This window comes from Etheostoma spectabile, chromosome 18, assembly GCF_008692095.1.
Source record: "Etheostoma spectabile isolate EspeVRDwgs_2016 chromosome 18, UIUC_Espe_1.0, whole genome shotgun sequence".
NCBI lineage: Eukaryota > Metazoa > Chordata > Actinopteri > Perciformes > Percidae > Etheostoma > Etheostoma spectabile.
Genome location: NC_045750.1, coordinates 4,561,189 through 4,588,628, shown reverse-complemented (window position 1 = coordinate 4,588,628; position 27,440 = coordinate 4,561,189). Strand labels below are relative to the sequence as shown.

The following is a 27,440-nucleotide window of genomic DNA, read 5'->3' as shown; positions in this document are numbered from 1 at the left end:
AATCAAGATACTTTTGTTGAAGCCCTTTCTATATTGCAGATAATGTCATATTAAATGTCCTTCTCATAGCTTGACTTATAATTACTGTGGGTATATTTTGAACCTAAATGCTGTGTGTGCATGTCTTAAATGTGGACGTACACCCTCTGTCCATGTCGCTGAAATACATGCCAAAATAGATAGGATAAAATGCATTGCCACAGAGACAGTTGTATTTGTTCAGTTGTTGGCATCCCGAGAGATAATGGATTAATTAGCTGTCAGAATAAAAGGCCGTCTGCCTTACGGCATGGCAGCTCAGCTGCCTGTTACTTTAGATTCTTTCTAAAGCTTTGTACAGCGTCCGACTAACCACGCTGGATAAAGAGAAAGTCACTTTCTGTTGTGGTTTGGGGTTTTGGTTTTGGGTGTTTCTTGGCCCTCCTTGTGTTTGTGTGAGTTTTCTCCCCGGTTTTGTTGTTTTTGGTCCTGTCTTGTGTTCCCTGTCTGTTTGTTCTGCTTCCTGTTTTATGTTGATAGTCTGGTTTCCTGTTCTGTCTCGTCTTGCCCAGCTTTACTTTTGTCGCTCTGATTGTCTTGCCCCGCCCTAATGTGTTTCACCTGACGTATCACCTGTTCCCCATTACCTCGTTACCTCTTGTACTTAACCTCTGTGTTCCCTTTGTCTAGTGTCTGATCGTTTTGTCCTGTGCTGCATGGAATCCTCTTCGTCAGCCTGCATGTTCCCGTCAATGTTCCTGATTCCTCTGAGTTCTCCCCACTGTAGTTTCCCTGTTTTTTGGGGATTTTTGGACCTTTTGTAGTTCCCAGATTTTGCTCCCTGTGTTCGCCTTGGACTGTGTTTATAATAAAACTGTTTACCTGCTCCTACCCGCCTCCTCTTCTCTGAATTTGGGTCCTCACCTCACCCCCACTGTAACACTTTCCTTGCCTTCTTGCCCGCAAACTCAGCAATAAAGTCTTTGTAGTCCAGCGACCGTCGCGCTCTTGAGTGTCTGACGTTATTTGTACCGCCTCCTTTTTCTTCTGTCGCACTCTCGCAGGGCGTGCTAATGTAACCATGGTAACGGGGTAACATCCTAAATGAAAAGAATATTTCTTACTTTTTGACAAACCGGAATTTCATTTTAGAGCACATCGAGTCAAGAACAGGTCAAAAAATATAGAATGTAAAGAAGTAAAAGAGAGAGGAAAACTACTGCATGATTACAAAGGGCCCCAAAGGCGCAAGGCCCCCATGGCAAGAGGCCCTCAAAGGCTGACTATTCACTTTAAATATGCTTGAAAAATATACATTTTACCAGATGTTTAGACATTTCTGCAGGACTTGTACTTCAACGATGTAGACATGCAGTATATGTCGGTATGTGTTGAATAAAATGTAAAAGTCTTTGAGGAAAGATGTTGGCCAGACATTAAAACATTGATCCCTCACCTAACTTGTCTTTAATTGCTTTCAAGTTGTTCTATCGCACTTTCAGATGTAACATGTGTTTCTTTTGTCGCAGGAGGAAAGCTTTTGTCCAACAATAAGTCAGGTTAGAGGATTAAATGTTGAACTCATCATTTAGAAATCCTTGAGTTGGAGGTCACTCTTCTCTCAGGAGAAATGAGGAAAAACTAACTTTTGTGTTTGTAGCCTTGAGTCTTTTGCACTTAAATTAAATCCCTCAGACACTATCATTTTGTATTTTGTTGAATTTGTAAATTGTTGTGAAATTAATAATAATGAGCCGGCAACCGCAGAGACGCTAAGGGTTACGTTCTAATGATGTTTTCAATCCGGGTAAATATGTAAAGACTTGTGAGAAATGAAACGTTGCCTTGGCTTATTTATATTCATACTCGTCTCAGCATTATTTTTTAAAAACTTTTTTTATACCACAGTGTTCAACAGAGAGCAGAGTGTCTGCAGGGTCTTAGAGTTCAGGAACTGAGTCCAAATTAAAGCCTTTTTAAAGCCTTGAATACTGAGAGGGCATGTTCATATGTTTCAACCACAGATAGGAGTAACTTACGGGGGGGGAGGACCCTAATTGGGGTGGGGTGGGGTAACCGTAGCAACAATAATCTAAACTGGCCCATGAAATGCCCCCCCCCCCCCATATCTAATCATAATGACTGAGAATATTGACTGTTTACAGAAACATACCAAAAAAACGTGTGATGTTTGGAATCTGCAGAAAGTTGCCTGTACATAATTGAAGACATTTGCAGCATAAGTTGATGCAGAAAAGGCCCAAATTGTTGCCGAAAAACTTCACCACAATGCAGGAAATGTAGTGTTTGACGCTTAAAATTTCCTGGTGGTCACCCCAAGAACCCCCTTTTAGAATTTGTTCAAAAGATCTTAACCCACTACAGGTTGAGCCCAAAATTACGCCCTGCTACCACATAGTGACAGTGGGTTTTTGTTCTGTTTAAATACACTACTGGTCAAAAGTTTGGGGTCACTTACAAATTTCCATGCCACTCCATTATAGACATGATACCAGCTGATCTGAGTGGGGGGCTGATCTTTACTGCAATATCTACATTGCCCATTATCAGCAACCATTCATCCAATGTTCCAGAGGCACATTCTGTTTACTAATCTGATATCATTTTGGAGAATCCTTTTGCAATTATGTAAGCACATAATACAATTTGAAAACTGCTGACCGGGTTAAAAAAAACAATGCAACTGATCTCATTTGGTACTCTGTCTATAATGGAGTGCAATGGAAATTTCTAAGTGACCCCAAACCTTTGACCGGTAGTGTACATAATGTAAGAAGTACATTCAGATATTGACTCAAGGACGTCTTTTACTCGTGGCGCTTTTGGAGGTTAAACCAGGAAGTCGGCAAACTCCATCAACAGAAAAGTCAGTTGATTTAAAGGGAAAGTGGGAAGTACGGTGCATAAAACACCAAACATGTCACCAGAAATGACAGATCTCTGCTTCCACGATAACTAAAATCAATGTTCAGCCTCTGTCACAAACCTGCAGAAACCTTTTGATTTCATGAAATCAAACAGAATGAAGGATGCTCCTACATTATTATGACTGCTCCTCTCAGCCTGAGATCTTTGCATAGAGATGAAGACACACAGGTAGATAGACAGAGAAAGAGAGACAGTCAGACAGACAGACAGACAGATAAACAGATGAATACATAGATTGATAGATAGATGGATGGATGGATAGATACATAGATACAGTAGATAGATAGATAGAAAGATAGATGATAGATGGATATATATATAGCTAGATTTGGATATAGTTATTTAGAATGATAGATAAACCAATAGATATAGATATATAGAATGATATATATAGATAAACAGATATATAGAACAGATAGATAGATAAACAGATAGATATATAGATTGATTGATAGATGGATGGATGGATAGATACATAGATACAGTAGATAGAAAGATAGATGATAGATGGATATATATATAGCTAGATTTGGATATAGTTATTTAGAATGATAGATAAACCGATAGATACAGATATATCAAAGTCAAAGTCAGCTTTTTGTCAATTTCTTCACATGTCAAAACATACAAAGAAATCGAAATTGCGTTTCCCTCTATCCCACGTGACAACAAGACATTTTAACCAATTTGGTCCACAGACAAACATAACATTCAGTAACAATATAAAAAGTAAAATAAGAAGATATGTACAATGAGGAAAATAAGAGCAGCAAAATTTGAGTTAAAAAAGTGCAATATGCATACAGTTGACAGTCAATGTAATGTGCAAAAGTCAGGCGGTAGCATAGTGGTGCCGGTTATATAGAGCAGCAGAAATGTGTTCACAAGGGTTTTCAGGACAACAAAAGTGTGCAATGTGTGCAAGTGGAGTAGTGCAAGGCAAGGCAGCCATTTTGGGTCCAAAGTCCAGGATATTTATATAACTGAGGGTAGAGGGGGAGAGAGTTCAGCCTCCTAACAGCCTGGTGTATGAAGCTGTTTGTGAGTCTGGTGGTGCGGGAGCGCAGGCTTCTGTACCTCTTTCCAGAGGGCAGTTGGTCAAACAAATTGTGAGCGGGGTGACTTGCATCACTCACAATTGTGGTGGCCTTGCGGGTGAGGTGGGATGTGTAAATATCCTTCAGGGAGGGGAGTGAAGCACCAATAATCCTTCCAGCTGTGTTCACTATGCGCTATAGAATGATATATATAGATAAACAGATAGATATATAGAACAGATAGATAGATAAACAGATAGATATATAAGATAGATAGAACAAACTAAAAAAATAAACATCTTGCCACAAAGCCCCATTTTAACAAAAGTAAAACAAACAAAATATTTAAACTGTCTTGTGACAACAATTGTAACAATCATGTCATTTTTGTAAGAAATAGGTGGTTTGAAATTTTTTTAATTACCTAAAATATTATTTTCTTAAAAAAATGTGTTCAAAAAGAAAAATTGAATTGCAAACGGCTGCGGTTGAATCATTAATAAACATGCAGCCAGCAGGTGGCGACTCGCTAATTTAACTTACCTGGTACATGTTGTTGTCTGTTTGGTGTTTACCTGTCATGGATGCTCTGAAAAGAAAAAACAAGTGGACATTTGATGTCAATGTTCCTATCAACTTTGTCAATAAAGTTTGTAAGTGGTGTATCTGAGACGTTCTGGAAGTTTCTCCTGTTTGTGGATTTGGCCGTTTGGCGAATATTTCAAAGAATTTGGATAACTTCATTTCTGCCACGATGATTCCTCTCTCAAAGCAAAGTTGTGTGAGTAACGTTTACATTTGAATTATCTTACTGTTTTCTTTATTTATCAGTGTTGAAATGTCTTAAAACGTTTGTAATAAGGGTTGACAGCCAGTTAATTACCGTATTTATACCATAACCGTTGAGCTGCCGCAGTAAATGTCCTTCGGGTTACCCGTAGTTACACGGTTAACGTAACGTTAGCTAACTTAGCTACTACTTTAAAATGACTAGCTAGCTACAGAAGCTGACTACATGACTTTAACAATAAGGTGTTTTTTATTCCCATGGTGTGATTAATGTACCCTCAATATTTGTGTTATTGAAAGATAAAGAGAGACGGAGAGTTATGACGTGAAAGCATCTTCGGTCTGGTGATAGAATGTGTTAGCGAGCTTCTAGGGATTGTTCGGACTTGTTCGGACTGGATCGGAAAGATTCGTGCTGCGTCCGGCTAGTGCTGAAATGTCAGGCCTTTGCAAGACAAACAAACAGTGGTGGAAGAAGTATTCACATCCTTTACTTCAGTTAAAGTACCAATACCACACTGTAAAAATACTTTGTTGAAAAACAGAAGTCCTGCATTGAAAGTGTTACTTAAGGAAAAATATGTAAATATCATCAGGGAAATGTAGTTAAAGTATTAAAAGTAAATAAAAATCCTCCCATTTTAGAAAGTGTAAAGGATCCAAACACCTGTGTGTTTAATGGTCTGATCATCTCAGCTGGACCTGTAGGCTGTTTTGTTGTTGGTAGGTTACTTTATAATCAAACATCAGATTTGATGAACTACATGTGTTTTGTGCGCAGGAATCTTAATATGTAAAGTAACTAGTAACTAAGGCTGTCAGATGAATGTAGTGAAGCAAAATTAGAAAGTGCAATGAAACAAAAAGACTTAAATACAAGTAAAATCACCTCAATATTTAAAATTATGTAAAGTACTTGAGTACATGTACTTAGCTACAATCAAGCCACTGCAAGTATCTTTACCCAAGTACAACTTTTAGGTACTTTAGCTATTTGTTTTTTTTTCATAATATCAGTTAACCAATTGATTTGAATTGTTTAAACTATAATTTTACTGCAGCGTTTTCAGAGATAAGAACAGTGCCTTTTTCTAATATTATTACATTTCCTTCATGTAGAAATAATGCTTCTGAATGTTTTTGGGCTCTGTTCTGAACGTGAGAGATAGCCGCGCCCCTTGATTTGCGTATAAAGCTGCAAATAAATAGATAAATAGAGAGGGAAATGAATAAGTGGGGATTTATGAAATAAAAGTACCATGAAAAAATGAAAAGTAAAACCTTTTTAATATATTTATTTAACTAATTGAATTATTTAAATAGGAATATTTACATGTATTTACATTAATGTATTTCAAAGGCATATTATTTATTTTATTATTTTTGTGTTTATTAATTAATTTATGTATTTATTCATTTATTTAATATTGAATAAACGGCATCCCATACGTTTTTTTTCTTTCCACACTGACACCACATTTTAAACTTCAGCGGCTTCATTCCTCAACCTTTTTTTATACATGTCCTTTCTGGCCTTTCAGAACAACATATTTCACCCAACATATTGCAAAGTTCCTCATCATATGCGCTGTCAGGTATCGAGACATCTAGACGGATAAATCTCCCTTTCCAAATGTCAACTCTAAGAGCTAAGACGACCTTCTTCACACACCAATCACACTGTGTTTTAATGTTCTTTCTTTGTAAAGAAGTACTTTCATATAAGCGTCACGGCGCAGGGGTAGTCCCCGAGTGTAAATGTGTGTGTTTATCTGATGAGCAGGTGGCACGTTGCACGGCAGCCTCACAGTGTACGAGTGTGTCTCTTCTTGTACCATTGTATGTAAAAGCTCATTGAGTAGTCGTTAAGATTAGAAAAGCCCTATATAACAACATTCCATTTACATTCACAATTTATATCAAAATTGCAATGTAGACTAGTGCAATGTCCAAATCCAAGGTGCATTTATTAAAGTAAAATAGGTGGCCTTCATTCAGAGAAAATAAGAGTTTGCTTGAAAAAACTTACTGAGCAAAATAATAGATCTTTCTGTTTTTGTGATCACTGGGAGCCAAAATCCTAATCACGATTACATTTTGAATAAGTGCACAGCCCTAGTAGGCTTTACAGGGGAGTTGCATATGAAGTCCTTTGGGGTCCTTCTGTAAGTAATGGTTGGGGTACAGTGGTTCTGGAGAAAGCTACAAGCAGCAACATCACAGGCCAAGCAACTGTCTGTTCCAAACAGGAACATTGTTTTTTTGTGTGTGGCATTGTTAGACCTTTATTAGATGGGACAGCTTTATACATGAAAGGGGGGGGCTGGGAAGGCCAAAGGTCGGATTCAAACCTGCGACCGCTGCCTCAAAGACTACGCCTCTGTGTATGATCAGGTGAGCTACCCAGGCACACGAACCGGCACATTTTGAACGGGCACTGTGCTAGTATTTTTTTTATGAGAATGATACAAAAATCATCTTTACCTCCAAAACTGTGAATCATATCGCAACATCAGTAAACATTAGATATTTTTTTCTCACATCGTGCTGCCCTATTTTGAAATAAAACTCTGGAAGTAAATCTGTTTCATCGGATTTTGAAATTAAAAAGTCTTGGATTCCTGGTTGTTAACACTGAATTTTATACATTACATTTTGCTGCTGAATTTAGCCAACTGAATTTGAGCAAATATGAGTTGGATTTTAAGCATTGAATTTTGCATCTGAATTTGGTATAATGACATTTTTTAACGTTGAATTTTTGATTCTGAATTTGTGAACATTGACCAGTTAAGGTGAAAATAAAGTGAAGAGTAAAATTCAGTGGCAAAAAAATTCAATACAGCAATTAAATAACCTTTTTAAACTAAAAAATCCAATAAAACGGATTACTTCCATATAAAACTTACAGATGAAACAGTGTGAGGCTGCTCTTTGTTCCTAACATTGTCTCACAGAGGGGCAGGAAGTCAGTCCAAGCACATTATCTCATTACACCAGTAATCACCATTTATCATACTTAACAAACTAGTTATACGGCCCTAATGGGGTCGCAGTGAAAAGCAGACTCATTAGCAGGTCTGTCAGGTCATTTGTTGCTTTAATCGGGCTCATAGATAAAGTGGCTGAGAACAGTTTTCTCTGCTAGACTATTCCTCATCTTGGACAAAGTTTGCAGATTACAAGCCAGGGGTGAAAAAAGGGACTCAAATCCAGTGTTTTCCTTTGGTTTTGTCAAAGACTTAAAGGTCCCATGGCATGAATATTTCACTTTATGAGGTTTTTTAACATTATGAGTTCCTCTTGTCTGCCTGTGGTCCCCCAGTGGCTAGAAATGGGGATAGGTGTAAACCGAGCCCTGGGTATCCTGCTCTGCCTTTGAGAAAATGAAAGCTCGGATGGGCAGAAGGTTTCCTCCCCTTTCTCTGATTTGCCCGCCCAGAGAATTTGGCCCACCAATGAGAGAGAGACATCATGGCTTTCAAATGAGCAAAGTGGCAGATGGTCAAGGCCTCACCCCCACCCTTCACCTTGCCCAGTCACAGCTCATATGCTTTGGTGTTTGTAAAGCATTAAAGTTTAACAAAGAATGGTTCACATTAGAAAAGATCCTTTTTCATTTTTTTCTTCTATGTAGATGCTCTCCCCTACAAAATCACCGCGGTAGTTGAGAATGGTTTATTATTTCCAAATAGAGCTATTTATGTCATCTTTTAAAAATTACTTTAAACTTTAAAACTACTCTTTTTTCATATCGCAGTATACATTGCAGGGGAAAAAAATATCGCAATGTAAGATTTTTCCAATATCGTGCAGGCTATATACATATATATATATATATATATATATATATATATATATATATATATACGGCCCTGATTGGTGCATCTGAACAGGGAGCGATGGATTTTTGCCGATTGACAGGCTGTAGGTGGCGCCAGAGGAGCCTGATCTTTTTATTTTTTATTACCTGCTTCATGTAGTTCTACTCAAATATAGGGTTAGTTTCAGCAAATTTGACAGAAAGAAAGTTATTATTATTATACATTTTACATTTTCACGATTAAAAATATGCATTTTCCCTTTACATTTTATGTCTTTTAGTGGGATTTTGCGTGTCTTTGTAGCCGGTTTTTGGGTCTCTGGGGTCTTTTGGCATCTCTTTGTTGTAGTTTTGCATCTCTTTTTAACAATATTTTGGAGCAAAATCAGCGTATCTGTGTCGTTGGAAAAGTTAGAACAGACAAAAAATAACTAATACTCAAAAAGCTTAAGGATAAAACTTGTTAAAGAAGACCATATACAGTCATTAGATCTGAGGAAAGTCTTTTAGCTACATTCATTCATTAGATGCTGCCCAAAAATGGCTCGGGTGCTGCATCTCAACCTTTATAATGGCGGGAAAACCCTGAGATAGTTCAACCGTTCACAACGCAAACGCCGTATTGAGGCACCGGCTGGCTGAGCATTCATTCACAAACACTGCAACAACAAAGCAAACTCGCTTCATCTCTTTTCTTTTTCTCCGCTGCCTTCACGTGCGGTCGACACTATTGTGTAACAGCTCTGTTTTTTTGTAAATGTGACAAATGAATAGATGGGCTGCTTCGAAATATACCCTCTAATTCAAACACACCAAACTGCATGTGAAAGATCAAATCAGTGAAAAAACACACTGCTAGAAAATAGTTAAAAACCCAAAATATAATTCTATAGCCCGAGGTGAGCCATTCAAATTGCTTTTGTTATCTGACCAATGGTCCTAAGCCCAAAGTAATTCAGTTTCAACAAGAAAAAACGCATCAAATCCTAATATTTGACAGCTTTTTATTTATAGAAAAACAGTCCTAAATTTGGCTGATTCAAACTACATTACATTACATAACATGTAATTTAGCTTGACGCTTTTATCAATTGCTATATGTCGGAGGTCGGACACCTCCGGAGCAACTAGGGGTTAAGTGCCTTGCTCAGGGACACATTGGTTGATGTATTTCATTGGGAATTGAACCCGGATTTCCCACACCAAAGGCATGAGTCATATCCACCCGGCATATATGACCTGCATCACGGGAGAACGCACGTCGCTGCAGAGGAAGCGTAACATGAAACAGCCGAGCCCATTGAAGTCCTCTGTTTCTGTACGAACCCCGAGGCATCGGCGCTGCAGACTTTGCAAACATGTTTTTGACTTTCATATAAAGTCTTTTCAACATGGCCACAAGAGGAATGAGCAGCGTTCTAATTCTCCTCACGGAAGGTCTCGCACAGAAAAAGCTTAAAGACAAAACTTGTTAAAGAAGTTGACCGTTAATCATTGGATCTGAGAAAAGTCTTTTAGTTAGTTTGATGCTTTTTCTCATTGTATTGGTGCTTTTCGCAATCATTTTGCTGCCAAAAACGGCTCGGGTGCCGCACCTAAGACTTACCCCCAATTTCCACAGGATGCGGAACGGCTGTGGATCAGCTCTGGAACGGCGCCGGAGTCATTTGGTTCCCATGAAAGTCCATGTGTGTACTTCCACTGACTGCACAACGGGTGCGTCCCAGCTGCGTCCCAGCTCCGGTGATTCCCAACCCTTCAAAGCAGATATGCAGAACTGCTATTTTTTCCGGATGCCGGAGAGCTCCACAGCAATTCAGCGCACAGCAGACACGAGGTTGAGCACAGAAACAAAATAAAACATCCGGTTAATTTTCAAAATAAGATAGAGCGTGCTCACGGCGGATCATATCTCCCTGCACTACACCTTGAAAACACAGCACAGAGTTGTTTCCCCTCTATTGCTCTGGATGGAAACAAACTGTTGTTGGTTCTGTGGTTCTATTCTACGTGATTTTGCGAGATCTCGTGGGTCCTCGAGACTTCAGCTGTCAGTCATGGCCGCAGCCGTTCTGCAACAAATCCAGACGTGTTGGGTGCTGACGGACAGCGAAGCACGAAGCAGACACATGGGAGAAAAACATGCTCTGGTTTATTGACATTTCTTTAACCAATCAGAAAGCCCGTCTTGGGCGGCGCTAGGCACCGGATGGTGCCTCTGCAAAATAGCCTCCGGAAGGAACTTGTTTTGGTGGAACATGGGTATGTTCAAAAGTTGGGGCGGCTGTGGCTCAGTGGTAGAGCGGTTGCCTGCCAATCAGAAGTTTGGTGGTTCGATCCCTTGCCCTGCAGTCCCATGTCAAAGTGTCCTTGGGCAAGACACTGAACCCCAAGTTGCCCCTGGTGCTGCTCATCGGTGTGTGAATGTGTATGAGTGTATATCTTATGAGCAGGTGGCACCTTGTACGGCAGCCTCGGCCACAGTGTCGTTAAGACTATATATATACAGCACATTTACAAAGTAGTTTTAGTCGTGCACCAGAAAACTCAGATTGGACAGATATTCTAGCTAGCTGTATGGATTTACCCTGCAGAGATCTAAGGACCAGGTAGTACCATAGTCCATAGTCCTCAGAAATCCACCGGAGGTTAGAACGCCAACACAAAGGAAGCAGTTAATGGACATCCAGCTGAGAAAAGGGATATCGGGGGCAATTTCCTGCAGCACCGGAGCAATCCTGGAAGTGGAACGCAGTGGATATAGACAATAAGAATCCTGCTTACATGGTGCGAGGACTTAACATATGATGCAACAGCAGACACATGAAAATAAGTACAAACTGTTCAATCTGACTGTCCAGTCCGTCTAACTTCAGGTGCTGTTTTCTTTTTATATTCACCAATAATAACAACAAAACAAAAGGTGGGTAGTGCGCAATCACAGAAGGCTTGTATCATGTGGACGTGCCGACAGTTTTGTTGTCATTACTTGGAATTCCTCATGGGGGGGCCACAGAAAAATCTCTTTAAGAATGTAAATCATCAATTTGATTATTCTGTAAACACATATTTTGAAAGAGTTGATCCACAGCAGGTTCAGATAGACAGCGGTGGAATGTAACTTAGTTGTAACTTGAAATTTACTCCAGTTCTGTAGTTAAGCCAAATGTTGAGGTACTTGTACTTTACTTGAGTCTTTTCTTCTCATGCCACTTTCTACTTCTACTCCGCTACATTTCAGAGAGAAAGAGTGTACTTTTTACTCCACTACATTCATCTGACAGCCTTAGTTACTAGTTACTTTACACCTTAAGATTCCTGCACACTAAACACATGTAGTTTATAAATCTGATGTTTAAACAATAAAGTAACCTAGCAACAATATAACGGCCTACAGGTCCAGCTGAGATGATCAGACCATTAAACACACAACTGGTTGGATCCTGTACACTTTCTAAAATGAGGATTTTTAGTTACTTTTAATACTTCAATTACATTTTCCTGATGATACTTACATACTTCTACGTAAGTAACATTTCTAATGCATGACTTTAACTTGTATTTTTACAGTGTGGTATTAGTACTTTTACTGAAGATCAGAAACAGGAATTTGTCATGTAACCCGTCTGTGTTGTTGTTGTCGGAGGAAGAAGAGACGGATGCGGGGGAGACGGGGAGGATTATTTTCAGCGGTGAAAGGTTAAACAGAACGGCTCGACGGACTAAATTAACTGGATTATCTGTCATTCTTGTCTGCGATGCTGAGGAGAGCAACCCTCAGACTCATTTCACATGTAGACAGGTTTACCTTGGTGCTCCCTTGACAAAAAGACAAATTACTCATTTTAAACAGGCCAAAGTGAAGTACTGTTTGGAATTTAAAAAAGGGATTAGATGTAGCATGATCAGCCCTTGAGCTACATATTAAGACTAAGTTATCCTAGCAGGTAGCATGTCCATTTGAATACTAAATTATTTCACCCGTTTTATTAAATTGCCTGCAATACATAGTCCTGCATATCATTTCCTTTTTCATTTCCGTTTTTTGTCAGATGCCTCTGGCAATATCAGCTGTGGAGTATTTAATCAAATGTCAAAGTTATGTACTTCCAGCTTTGAGGCCCAGAGAGAGGCTGTTTTAAAAAAAATACTTACTTAAACATAATATATTGATAACTGAAGCCAGATTTACTGTGTCCTTGAGAGGTTTTCTGCTTTGTTAGATAAACAGCTGAGAGGGAGAGAGGAGAGGTTGGCAGGCAGAGCCAAATGTGAAGTGTTATCACTGAGAACCATGACCGTGATGCACCATTAAATACCACAAAACAAAGTACTGAAAAATGCACAACAAAGGACCGCAAAGTATAATAACTGTTCTTCTAACTGAACCACAAAGAACTGTGACAAAGCACAAAAAACAGAGTTGTAACTTAGACTTTACACAACAATGATGCAAAGACATTTTGTAAAACGCTGTGGATTAAGGCTTGTCTACAACACAGTTGCATTCTGGGATAGGAAATGTTCTGGCTTGTTTGCATTTCTGTAAACCAATCCCAGTCGTATTGGGCGGCACTAAGCTCCAGACGCAGCGACGGCCGCTCTGCAAAATAGTCTCGAGAAGGAACTTGTTCTGGTGCAACATTGAACGCCCCTAAAGAAACCGCCATGAATACAATATTAAAGGAAGTCAACTGTTGACACAACACAGTAACGTGAGAAAATTAAATTATCTGATACATGGTTACGCCTCATTATTTCTTACCAGTGTATCTCAGCAGCAATCCCACCAATTGGTCCCAAAACGTCCCAGTTAGAGAGGAAGCGCCCTGAACGTATTCTTTGTAAATCTTACAGTTATTCCCCAAAAGAAGCGAGAAATTTTTTCAAGACTCTCCATTTTCAGCGTGTCTCTTGCTAGCTCAAAGTTTGATGTTGTTTTCCAAAGAGAACTGCGACACACGGGCGGGACGGGATTTCCTGCAATTATCCAGAAAATATACTTCAGTTGATCCAGATTACTACTGGCACAACCACCTATGGCTAGTTCTGCTAATCCTTTGAATACAACTGCTACTGCAACTAATCCTACTACTACTACTACTACTGTTAGAAGTGCTGCTGCTGTTCCTGTTCAACACATGAGGGAGTAAAACAAACAACAGATTTGGACAGTCAACCAGCCATCGGATTAGAGATTAAAAGTATTTTCTAATCTTCTTTTGCTATGGCCAAACTTGGTGATGTCTGAGCTTCAGCTGACCTACTGTACAATAAGTTAATGCCTTCAACTTTCCCCCCCAGCAAGTCGCTTGTTGGTCTTCATCCTCGTGTCACAGAGTCTCAGGGTAGCAAACAACAAAAAAAACCTAAACACCAGCAATAAAGTGTCCAGTTTCTCTGTGGGAAACAACATGGGAGGCACCCAGTAGTCTGTCCCCTCCCGGGAAGAGAGTAAATCCTAAGTCTTATTTCTGCTGCAAATCCTCAGAGAGACTCACTGGCTCAAACCCTCCTTTATATTTTATCATCATCATCCTCATCCTCCTCCTCTGGGTGTGAGTGCTGAAATGTGGTGTAAGAATTGTTCATTATGTCAAATAGCTACGTGGGTTATATTAGGGCTGTGCAATAGAGGGTGACCTCGGAATCAGTTGTCGCTCCTATCCCATCCCGAGCCTACAAAAATACTCCCGGCATGTCCCGATCACGTGACCCCCCCCCCCCCCCCAAAAAAAAAACAAACAAACTACCGGATTGTGTCCCGCTCAGGTTTTTTTCCTTGTGCTGTCTAAACAAGTTATCAGACTCTGGTGCCCCCCCGTAGCCATTTTTTTTATTCCAACGTATTTGAGCCTGGAGAGAGACGGATTAGTATCTTACTTTCCCAATGTCTCCTCTGTCACTGATTTTTAAAATAGTATCCTGCATTGTTGTTGTTTACGCACCTTTTTCCACGTATGACTCCATCCACGTCATGAATGGACTCCACCCATCCGACTATTACCTAACTAGTATTAAGCTACCAGCTTTTTTTAACAGTCAGAAAACCGACTAATACTTAACTAGTATTAAGCTACCGGCTTTTAAACAGTCTAATATCATCGGACTACTATCTATCTAGTATTATGCTACAGGCTTTTAAACAGTCTAATATCATCGGACTACTACCTAACTAGTATTATGCTACAGGCTTTTAAACAGTCTAATATCATCGGACTACTACCTAACTAGTATTATGCTACAGGCTTTTAAACAGTCTAATATCATCGGACTACTACCTAACTAGTATTATGCTACAGGCTTTTAAACGGTCGGATATCACGGCACTTAGTTTTCCCAGGTGGCGTAGCAACAACGCAGGAGTTTCAGTGTTGCAGGGTAGACCTGACAGGCCTTCAGACGAACCAAAGATAGCGATCTGTTACTGCATCTTGCAGCTGAGTTGACCACACACACAGGCCTACTATAGCCGTAACTTCCCCTTGTCTTTATGATTCACTGACACTGTGTAGTTTCATATTTATTAAATCAATTTATTTTTTCTAAAACGAAATGCCTCGCAAATCTTCCGACTCCTTCCCGCTCCCGTTGATTTTGATGCTCTATCCGTCCCTATCACGTTACCAACCGTGAGATTGACTACCGTACCGAAAAAACTGTCACCCTCTACTGTGCAATTGAAATTTTGATTGTGACTTATACTCCTAACACGCAAAAACAATAATCCCAATGATCACAGAAACAATGTAATCGAGAAAAACTATTTTTTCGCACATTACGTTTTGCAACTAAACTTATTTTGTCTAAGGCTAAACTCACTCGGCCAACATGGTCCTTATGAGCACATCAGTGTTTCCCCTGGCTTTGGAGGACTCAGGTTCGGGTATTTGACGAGGGGTTTAGGCGTCCTTCCTCAAGAAAATGTTACGTTTTTTCCACATTTGGTGTCTCTTTGTGGGTTTCTGCATTTCTTTGTAGTCGTGTTGTGTCTCTTTGGTCATTTCGTTCTTGTTTTGGGTCTCTGTGGTGATTTGGCCTCTCTTTGGAGTCCCTTTGTGTCCCTTTGTGTTATGTTTGCATCTCTTTTTCACGTCATTTTGTAGCATTATTATTAGGCCTGTCGCAAAATGCACGATAAATTAAAATGAGCTCGATCATCGTTTTTATTCCACTGCATTTTTTGTTAACAGAGACTGAGAGTCCATTTTATTTAATGTTTTTGGTTGTTTTGTTCATTTAATGTGGATATTTAAAATGTCTTCCAGTTCCATTGTTAAATATTCTTTAGAAATAAAAGGTTATTGATCTTTGAAAAGGTGTACCTGAATTATTATGCCATTATCATTATATTAGATGAAAATGGTCTCAGAACGACAATATTATTGTTCATCGCAATCATTTCTGGGACAGATTTTTGCCCAGCAAAATTTGTTATTGTGACAGGCCTAATTATTATCATCATATCTGTGTCTAAAACATTGGAAAGTCTTGAGCAGATAACAAATAAATAAATAAATACCACTTGGAAAGCTTAAAGTCTACAATCATTAGATCTGACAAAGGTTTTTGGCTTACATAGGTGCTGATCAAAATGGCTCGGGTGCTGCACCCAAAACCTTGTAATGGCGGGGAAGACTCGGCACATCACCCTGAAGCAATTGGGATGATTAAGTTGGAAAAGAAGCTTTTAAATTGCAAGAGAATGCGATGGAATACGCTGAAACACGGGCACCTGTGGAAGCTTTCTCAACCCAAGGCTGTGCAATTACTCACACTTTGATTTAAGCTCCTAACAATCACAAAAAGATTTAGCACATTGAGTTTAGTGCGTAAACTGTTATTTTGTCTTGACACGGATTTGAGACCCTAATTTAGTTTCATCTATTTTAATTAAAGGTTTTGTATTTTCTACATTACTTGTTTTCAAAAGATTGTGAAAGTGCACTACAACAGTTCATCTTATTATGTGTTTAACACTATTTAAATATTTAAATACAGGTTTTTTTTTTTACAGTTCAGGAAAAGTATGAAGGGAAATTTCCCAGTTCAAGGTGTTTTTTTTACTGCTGATTTGTTTAAGTCATTTTTTCAATAATTGCAACATCTTTCCAAAAGTCAACGAGTAATCATGTTAAAAAGTTGTGATTATTAATCGTGATTAAGGGTTTTTTCATAATCGTGCAGTCCCTAGGTTTAACTTATACGGCCCATATCTCGCACCCGGCGCAGCGCAAAGCCCGAGACACGTGTCTTTGCTAGTTTAACCCTTGTGTTGTCTTTCTGTTAACCATGAACTTGTCCTTCCCGGTCAAAATTGAAAATTAATATTTTTTTGGACTTTTCCAATGTTTTTGTTGCTTTTTCTGATTTATTTGTCACTTTTTTCAGCTCTTGGGTGTTTTTTAAAAACCTGAGCTGGTTTAGTAATAGTTTTTTTTAATTCTTATTCTTGGAATTCATGATCAACAAACCTCATTTAGATCAAATTATTCATCCGTTTTTAGTTAAAAAGGCAGAAATTATGAATTATTTTGACTAATAGCTTAGATCAGAGGCTGCTGAGTGGATCTCCGATAGGTAGACGTCACAGTTTAGTCCGGATACTGTTTTGAAACCATTAAACAAAATAATTCAAATGCTAAAAGACTAAATAAAAACCCCTAAAATTCAATGAAAGCAATGTTGTATGGAATCATCCATGTTAGTTTTGGGCAATTTGGTTGAAAGAAATTCATATTTCTGGTATAAAACACTAAGAAACGGGTCAATTTGACCCAAGGACAACACAAGGGTTAAGAACGACGCAGGTGTCAATTTCCCGTCCAGAATCCACGTTGTTTAAATAACAATTGCACCTGCACCCATCTGTGCACCAATGGGCGTTCTGGTCTTACAGGGAGGTGTGTTCAGGTGCATTCTGGGTGTTGTGCTCTCACAGGGAGGTGTGTTCAGGTGCATTCTGGGCGTTTTGAGGCAGTGGGAAGTGATTTATCTTAGAAAAGGTTTCTTGTCTTTTTGTAACAGTAATAGTAATAACAGTAATTTGTCGCTTCCTCTGGGAATTGAAGCCGGCGATGGCATAAGCTTTTGGATTCATGAGATTCGTAACGGAAGCATAAGTATTTATTCCTCAGAGCCAGACTGCAATGTCGCAGTGTAGGCTACGTGTGGAGACAGCGTCTGCAGCAAATCATAATAGGATCATAAACATCATGTTTACATGAAGCTTTTTTTTAAATGAGTAGTGCGGGCGCCCAGATAGCTCTGATGTTAGAGCAGGCGCCCATATAAAGAGGTTTAGTCCACTCCTTGACGCAGCAGGCTCTGGTTTGACTCTGACCTGCGGTCCTTTGCTGCCTGTCATAGCCACATGTCTTCAACTGTCCTGTAAAAATAAAAGCCTTAAAATGCAAAAAAAAATAATCTTTAAAAATTACTAGTTCAGTGCTCCCGTTTAGGGCTCAAGACTGTTCGGAATGGGCCGATTGCTTGGTTCCCAGTGTTTTTTCACACGCAAGACAAACACACACACAAACACACACAAACACACACACACACACACACACACACACACACACACACACACACACACACCATCCACACACACACACACATTTAGAAAAAAAACAAAAAACAATGTTAGAAGTGGAAAAAGCAGCGACATGAATCTTAAAGCTACAACAAAATATGAAGTCAACAAGGAACAGGAGTTGACCTTTAGTGTGAACAGTGTACCTCCAGGGTTATTGGGTGCTTTTCTTTAAAACCTTTAAACACGCATAAACCGCATACATACATTACACACATGATATCAAATCAAACAACACTTAATCAAACTAAAGTTGTGTAACCAAACCCTATTACTCGTGCACCGCACATACAAAAATTCAAATTTTAATACATTTTTCATTGTTTTTTAACAGCTATCTTTTCCAACTTAATTATTTCAATGGCTTCAGGGTGATGTGCCTGTCATATAAGGACCACCCAGACCAGTGTGGACTGTCAGACTGGTGCTGAGGAGAGGAGCTTATTTTACTGGATAAGTACAAGCAGTTCCGTTTACAGGGGCTGTCAACGCTGTCGAAAAAAATGTGTTTTATTTGTTTCAGTGGAGTGTTGCGTCACGTCCTTGGCCTGCAGTGAATAAAAATTCAGGAGAAACACCAGTGTCAGACAGTGGTGGAAGGATTGAGACCCTTTACTTACCCACTGCACTAAGTGCAACTTGCACAATAGATTTATCTACCTATTTAACATTATACTAGACTAGTTAAGCACTTGTATTCCCAACTTTTATATATTTCATTTGTTCTTGTATTTTATCTTATTATTTCATGTATATTGTATGTATGTACATTGTATCCTAGTATCTAATTTATATTTATATTTTGTGCTGTGTGAATGATATTTTGCTGCTGTAACACTATAATTTCCCATTTTGTTGGGATAAATATCTATCTATCTATCTATCTATCTATCTATCTATCTATCTATCTATCTATCTATCTATCTAAAGTACCACACTGTAGCAATACTCTGTTGCAAGTAAAAGTCCTGCATTGAAAATGCTACTTAAGTAAAAGTATGTAATTATCATCTGGAAAATTTAGTTAAAGTATTAAAAATACAGTAAAATCCTCATTTTAGAAAGTGTAAAGGATCCAAACAGCTGTGTTTAATGGTCTGATCGTCTCAGCTGGACTTTTAGGCCGTTATATTGTTGGCTACTTCCCCCCAACACTTTAAAATCAAAATAATCAGAAATCGTAATGTGTAAAGTAAGTAGTAACTAAAGCTGTCAGATAAATGTACTGGAGTAAAAAGTACACTCCTTCTCTCGGAAATGTAGCGGAGTAGAAGTAGTGTGTGTGTGTGTGTGTGTGTGTCTGTGTGTGTGTGACCACACTGGTCGCTGGTTGACAGATGCCCCCAGAAAGCCACTAACAAGATGACGCCAGCGCTGTGAGGGACGCGGGGTAAAGACGGATTATGTCTGAGCAGTAGATAAACAGATTATTCCGGAAATGGTGCCTACTTTTTTAACCTCGTCACTCTTGCCACACTAACAGCTCACACTGTCCTGCAATTCCCCCTGGGAGAAGAGGAGCGCCTGCCTTCTCCGTCCGATGCACATCCTGCTGAGTCCGTTAGGAGTGGTTCAGCTGGAGCGCCGGGCCCTGAATGATCCGCCATCTCCATGACAACTTGCCCTACCAACATGACTGTACCCATGAGCTCCACCTGAGCTAGAGGACGCCGCCAGCCCCCCCCTTTCCCGCCTCCCCTTCGCCCTGCTGGATTTACTTTTTTATATAGATTTTTGGGAACTTTTCTTCCACCATGCAGTGGGAATTTGGACTTGTGCTCCTTTTCGTCCTCACTCCGCAAGCCGCTAGAATTAAAGGTAAGCCCCGTTTTTGTTCACCAAAAGCCACAATCCTTTGAGCCTTGACACTTTTAATCCTTTACAACTTTAAAGAAGGAGTCGCGTTTCATCACACTTTTTATTCTTTGAAAAAAACGAATAAAATTCTCAGTAGATAAGAGCAGTGAGATACAAGGATTTTAAGTCTATCTGTGCACGTACTAAACTTGGTCACAATGCAAAGCAAAGCCTATTACCATTGCTTAAGTACTTGGCTGTGAAATCACTGAGGTGTTGGATTCTGTCACCGTTTCACCCGAGGACACAAAAAAGCTATTTAAATGCATGATAAAACAGCAAGAAGTTGAGTAAATCCTTTTTTTCTTTGTCTCGTTCTGAACACAGCCAGAGTAAAATCCATATTCATGACGGGCCAGGAAAATGTGCAAACATGTCCACAATGCGAATGGAAATGGAGAATGCATAATATCACAGTTTAGTCAATTTATTGCCAGCTCGGTTTACAGCTTGACAATTTGGACTACACTAGACTTATTTGTGGAAAGAAGCTATAAACATGACAGAAGAGAGAGAGGTTATCACTTTCCTGTATCACAAAACCGGAATCGTTTCGGCTAAATATTATAAATAGCACAAAGCATTCTGCCTATGACGTTCACTTTCACTTCAAAACATTTCCTATATATATCATAAAAGCATCGATGAGCATGGAGTGCATGGAGTATTACAACACCCACTTTGGCTAATGCTGTCCTAAATATATCTGCTAGACTGTATTATTAAAAAAAAAAAACATGCAGTATATGTACAGGATGCTGTTGTTTGATGTATGTTTTTATTCCAAGCACCCTTCAAATACAGCGAGAGCCAACCCCCACGCTGGCAGGCATATATATATATATATATATATATATATATATATATATATATATATATATATATATATATATATAATGCTACCATACCACCAATAACATTTTTAAATAAAAATGTTATTCATGTCATGTTGTTTTAATGAAATTGCGGCACTGTTTTCCACATTATTACTTGGATTCTATATGTGTTGGGAGCTGACCACTTAGCATTGGCAAGCGGTCAGCTACCAATCGCCAGCAGCTAAAACCGGTGGGGTAGTCTACGCAGTATACCCACTAATCCACAGGATTTCCATATACACACTTAAAAACGTGCAATGACACACAACAACACATTTTTGTGACAGAGTTTTCACTTCAGATATTAGAATCACAAATATGGGTTAGAGGAATGTGACCGCAAACTAAGCTGACACTGCAGAACATGCAGGGAGACCTTTCTCATCTTTCATTGACATGCTCCTTGCTGAGCGCAGTGCGTAGTGTGTGTGTGTGTGTGTGTGTGTGTGTGTGTGTGTGTGTGTGTGTGTGTGTGTGTGTGTGTGTGTGTGTGTGTGTGTTGTGTGTGTGTGTGTGTAGCAACCGGGCCCAAATGCTCCGCCTACACTAACGCCAGTATCCTCTATTCACCACACATTTAAGACAAAGATAAGTAGCCTATTTTATTTTGTCCTTGTTGCTTTGCGGTCAACTTTTGTGATCCAGGCTTAGATCCCTGATGTGAAAGCCCCCTTACTGCTTTAAATTCCATTATATGTTTGATACTGTATATTTAAAATCTCATCTGTGTTCTCCTTCTCATATGAAAAATAAATGTATTCCCACCATAAATTGGTGCATAAAAGTCAAATCAGAATACAGGAAAGGAAGTCTTTGACACTCAAAATAACCTTGAGGAGGACACCCAGACCCCACTTTGAGATATATATATATATATATATATATATATATATATCGTATAGTATACCCACTAGAATACATTAGACTATAACTGGCCAAAACCACTAAAATAACACAATTTCACATCTCACTGTCCATAAATCATCCCAAATTAACAGAAAATGGCCATCATTGGGATAACACGTATGAATGGCATGGCTACATGTAGGTGTCGACGTTAGATTCAGGCAAATGCTGGACATTGGTCTCCAGTGATCAGTTGGGAAAAATCAAATCCCCCACCCCTACGGAAATTTCTCTGATAGCAGGCTGAGAATAACAGAAAATCCTCCCACTGGAGAAGCTGAAACAAGTACATGTTTTGGAAGAGTTGAGCTAACCGTTAACCAACGTGGAACGAGCCAAAGAGTCGTCTGTGTGGAGATATTTCACGCTTGCCACGCTACCAAGCTTGTCGGCTGTTTGCAATGTCTGCAAAGGAAATGTTTCGAGGGGTGGTGGTAGTACTGCAAAGTACAATACTACCAATTTAATCAAGCACATCCAAAAGCACCATGCAAATTCAATACATTACATCGTTGTTATTTTGTCTTAGTTAGGAAAGTTTGTGATGTGGAGTTAGGGAAGTTAGGGAAGAAAAACTCCAGCCAAAGATTTAAAAAATCTTTGTTTGCACGTTTGCATGTAAACTAAGACAAACAGAGGTTTAAGCAGCCGAGGACGTGCGTAAGAGGAGAAAGAGTGAATTATTGCTGCTGTTGTTGTTTTGGGGATTCTGATTGGCTGACGCGGGCTTGAGCTTCTCATTACACTGCCACCTACAGGTTTAGCATCCTCTTGACAGCATTGAAAACGTAGAGGTTGAAATGTCCGTCTATGAAAATAGCCGGCCATGTGTAAACGTAGTATGACCCTGAATCGTTTCCTGTCTGTTTCCTGTCCAGGGGCCGGCGTCAGGCTGGACTCGGGGGCCGTTGGCCCCGTGCGTTTGGTGGAGCGGCTGAAGACGTCACGCTCACAAACAGAAGGTTCGGGGTTGGAAGTGGAAAGACGGCGACCCAAGAGGTCTGTGTTTTTACACTCCGGAGTGAGAATCTGCCCCCAAGAGACCATCAATGAAGTGCTCGCCAGCCACCAGGCGTATTACCAGCTTAGAGGTACTTCATTCAACTTCTTTCACTGCCACTGAGTACCTAACTCTTGCCTTGCTCAAGGGTATATGAGCACAATGTATTTAAAATGCAGAAAGCCACTCTCATTATCTTATATTCCTGGGATTTTTCCCCCCAGGTATAATAGTTTCCAATGGGCATGTTTTTAGTCTGCTGTCCTTGAGCTGACATCTCAGAATGTATACATCAATACGATGTTCTAAAGAATACATTAGGATTTGATTGATTTCTTTCCTTCCCTCTCAGTATGATAGGATTAAATCCATCTGGAGATTTTGAGCGTAGCTCTCCTCAATTTAGGTCAATCTGTACGTCTCATCTCCAGTTTTTCCTGCATCCACCGTTTGTGTATGTGTGTGTGTGTGTGTGTGTGTGTGTACATGCGAGCGAGCATCAGTCGTGGGGGGAACTCAACAGCCCCGTCCACTGCAGAGAGCCGACTGGATTGAAATAGCAGCCCCTTTTAGCGGCATCAGAGTAAAAAAACGTTACATAGAAGTTAAAATGTACACAGGTTGGCTGTTGACATGTTTTGCATCGTCTTTCACTGCATGTTTTGTTAATGTAAATGTGAGATGCTCAAGTTTAACAAGGAAATGAATATGGCCACGTATGTGGGATGTCAACCCATTCTCACTCCCGCTTGGTCATTGGCTCTCAAAAGTCACATACTGATACAAAGTCTGGCACGTGGGACTGCTGGGATTGGTTGAAGTTGCAGAAAACTCTGGGTATTGGTCAAATTTGCGAGTCGCGCCAAAGTCACGGGGATGATGACATCGCGAAATCCTGGAGGGACTGAGCAGTGTTGTAGGATTTCTTCTGTACCTCCTGTTGAGCTGACAGGAGCAGAAAAGATGCGTCTACTCACTCCAGGGTTTCCCCCAAACAGCTTGTTTAGCCCGGTGGCAAGCCCCGGGGCCAGTCACAGTCTGTAGGCAGCTTTTAATGTAGAGCCCAATAGTTTCTGTGAAAACAGAATAATGGATGGAATCGCGAAATTTAGACAATTTTCATAGAGCCCTACATCAGTCCTACATAAGTTAGTGCTAAAAGCTAACTGGAGATTTCAAAATAGGACTACATCTAAGTTTCCAACCGAGCTGTAATTGTAGTTTTAAAAATGTCATGAAAAATAATTTCCAGAGACTGATGGGCCACCAGGCTTGCAATACACTGGGGGAAACCCTGCACTCATATACCACGAAGACTGTGTCCTTTGGGACTTATTAGTGACAGCTTAGACATGAAACGGGAGAGAGCGAGAGAGGAGGAATAACATGCAGGAAAGTGCTGCAGGGCAGAATCGAATCCGCAACCTCCGCATCGAGGACCTGAGCCTCTTTATGTATGGGCATGTGCTCTACCACTAAGCCACCCAGGCAACAAAGATTGTGTCTTTCTTTTTTCAACAAAAATCCTCTCGTCACATCCTATTTTTCTGCTGAGAAACCATGACAGTCAAAATAACAACACTAATTGATGGCTGAACTTGGACCAACGATTTCATCTCGGACTTGGCGTACATTCTGTGCAGAGGGTGAAGTCTAGTTTTTTGTAGTGAGTGTACTGTGATTCTTCCTCCCAGCTTCGTACTTGGCCGTCCAAGAGGGACAACTCCCGTACGTTTTTTGTCATACTAATTGTTACCCCGTACAGCATCTGCCTCATCTGGTTCATTTCCTGTAGTTTCTGCAATGTTAACGTCTGCTGCAGTGTCACCGAAGCTTCAGCAGTATATCAGGGATAGGCTTACCAAAACTTTGAGAAAGTTTAGTTTAAATTAGCTTTTGTTTCAAATCTCCTTTAGTGATTCACATTAGTTAATTTCATATTTGCACACAAAATGACCACCAAGCAACTGTGTTGTTGTTTCTACACGCCTAGCAACACAGACAGTGAATTTATGAACGAAAGTGTAAACGTTCTGCCACAGAACAATCATTGTTACGTAGCGTTATCCTGGCGCTTTTGGGGTATACGGAAATCCTTGACTTTTTGCCATCTACATGATACGCCGTATACCAGCATATCACGTAGACTACACCGCTGATTCTGTGTACAATACAGTTCTGTCACAATATGAAAACAATGGCTAAGATGTGTGTGTTGATTTTTGGGCAAATACTGTATGTAACACACATCGGAGTAGAGACAGAAAGGCCGGTAAGCGTGAGTGTTGAGTGGAAATGATCCATGACGAATGTGCTGGACCGGGTCTGACCCCAAGATGGCGCAGGTCCGTGATCCAGCTGACACTTCACCGTGACCGCACAGGAGCGATGAAGTGACTCATTCACCTCCTCCTCTCAGGTTGACACTTACAAGCCTGTTTCCCCACAGAGAAAACTGACGAGCTGGGCACTTTCTGCAGTCTGGAGTTTATTCTTTTTCTATTTTATTTTACCACAGAAACAAAACCACAGGGCTATTTTCCACATTACGAATGAGCTGCTTCACGTTGATGCACTGTTTTAAAGGGATGGTTCAGAGCAATTTCACCCAAGGGTCTTTTGCACCGCGACCTCGATCCAAACACCCCCACCAAAGCTTTTTTTACCGTGGTCGGACATTGGGCGAGTTCGCACAATTAGCTGAATGGCTTAGTGCAGGCGCTAATGGAACCAAGAGTGTGTCATGTACAGTAAGTTACCCTACTCATAATGGAGTTTATTTAAATAACACTTGCCTGATGGCTTCTGCTCTCTGCAGCTACTGCTACCGGCAGTAGGACGAGTGCTTAGAGACCAACAATAAGATACAACAAAAATAAAAATTGCCCATTGTTAGACCAATGGAAAAAAGCTTCTGGGGAGGGGGATTGGCTCGAGGTCATGGTGCAAAGGACCCAAGGGTGAAATTACTCCTAACCATCCCTTTAAGGATTCCCTCATGCACTTTAGTAGACTTTATAATACAGCCTGGAACTAGAAGAAGAAGAGATCCTTTAATTGGTCCTCAGGGAGAAAATTACATGTGTTACATACCGGCCCGGAATACACACACATGAAACAAACAGGACCTACACATGCACTTATTGGAGAGGTGTCAGAGTGAGGAGGCTGCCCATTAAAGGCGCCGGAGAAGTTAAGTTTGGTGCCTTGCCCAAGGGCACCTCTGCAGCTAGTGCAGAGGTGCTGCTGGTTCCCAAGCCAAGTTCTTACAGAACGCTGCCCCAAACTACAGTGTCTTCATACAATAAATCCATGATTACAAATCCATAAACCACGGTACATAATGTTTTTAACTAGCACCATTCTGAATGTTTAGCATGAACGCTAACATCTAGGCCTTTTCAAAGAGGGCTTCTCTGTGATAGGTTCTTCCAGAAGCCTTGTAATCCAGGCTGGAAGGAGTGACAGATGCTGAAAACTGGTTTTCCGCCTGCAGGATGATTATACCAACTTTGACAGCTTTATTCTGTTCTCCACATTAGCATTTTTATCTTCACTGATTTATGTACAGAATATGCAAATATTGTACTCCTCTTCTCATCTCTTATCTTGTGTCCTTTTATCTTTCTCTTACTTTATTCGTTCTATTTTTCTATTCTGTTATCCTTGTCTAATATTTGATTTGTCAGGAATAAAGTGATTCTGATGGATTGACTGACAGTAGATTGGCCCCAAACCAGATAGTTATTCAAATGATTAAAAAAATAAGTATTGTATGTACTGGAGCGGCTATATATAGCTCTCCTTTTATTGCAACAGGTCTCCTGCTTCATTATACTTTACTAGTGCAGTCCGTTAAAAAGATGTCTGTTTAAACAGGCAATTGCTTGCACGGAGGCACCTTGCTTTATAGAAAGATCACACATACCGATTTACTCCTAAAGCTTGAAATTAAAACAGGAGTTTTAATTCCTTAAGTTCTTCTTTAAGTCAGTATTTTCCAAAATGCCAATAAACATTTATCAAGAAATGGACAGAATCACTGAAGGTATCTCAAAAGTTTGTTTACTTGAAAGTAGAGTCACTTTTACAGCACTCACAGCAAAGTACAAATAACGACAAACTTCAACAGCAGCTTTTTATAATTAATATGAAATTATGATACTTTATCGATGTTATCTCAGGCCTCCGCCTGCTCTGCCCTCAGGAGCATCCTGTGCTTTTCACAAGGTCAGATTAGTGGCTCCCATGATTATCTCGTGAGAGCACAAGCAGTATTTTTGGCTTTCTACCATGCAAACAGTTTAATATTAACAGCAAAGAGAAAAGCAATCATCGTTTTCTAACCTTTTTTTGTTGCATGCACAAAATACTTTTTTATATCTTTTGATAAACTTTGACTTAAAGAAAGGTAAACATGGAAAAAATAGTCAGTTGTTTCTTTTCACACAGCCAAACTTTCCTCCAATCAAAAATTCAGAGACAACCTGTCTCATTTTTGACACTCCAAACTGTGTAGGAGAGCTCCTCGCAGCAGTGTGTTTAGTGCTCAAAGTCTAAGCATGTGTGTGTGTGTGTGTGTGTGTGTGTGTGTGTGTGTGTGTGTGTGTGTATGCGTGTGTTTGTGTGC

At 39.9% G+C, this 27,440-nt stretch overlaps 1 protein-coding gene across 8 annotated transcripts in view; it reads left to right on the top strand.

The window, feature by feature from the left end:
• Positions 1-4,539: 4,539 nt before the first annotated feature.
• impg1a (interphotoreceptor matrix proteoglycan 1a) overlaps positions 4,540-27,440 on the top strand; it is a 74,818-nt gene continuing 51,917 nt past the window's right edge. For 6 of the 8 annotated variants that reach the window (XM_032543780.1, XM_032543787.1, XM_032543785.1 and 3 more), the window contains exons 1-2: positions 19,524-19,987; positions 22,689-22,901. In XM_032543780.1, coding sequence (XP_032399671.1) covers positions 19,924-19,987; positions 22,689-22,901 — 277 coding nt within the window. In that variant the 5' untranslated portion in view covers positions 19,524-19,923. Of the gene's footprint in view, positions 4,747-19,522; positions 19,988-22,688; positions 22,902-27,440 lie in introns of those variants that run through there. The other 2 variants (XM_032543779.1, XM_032543782.1) reach the window with 2 other exon arrangements.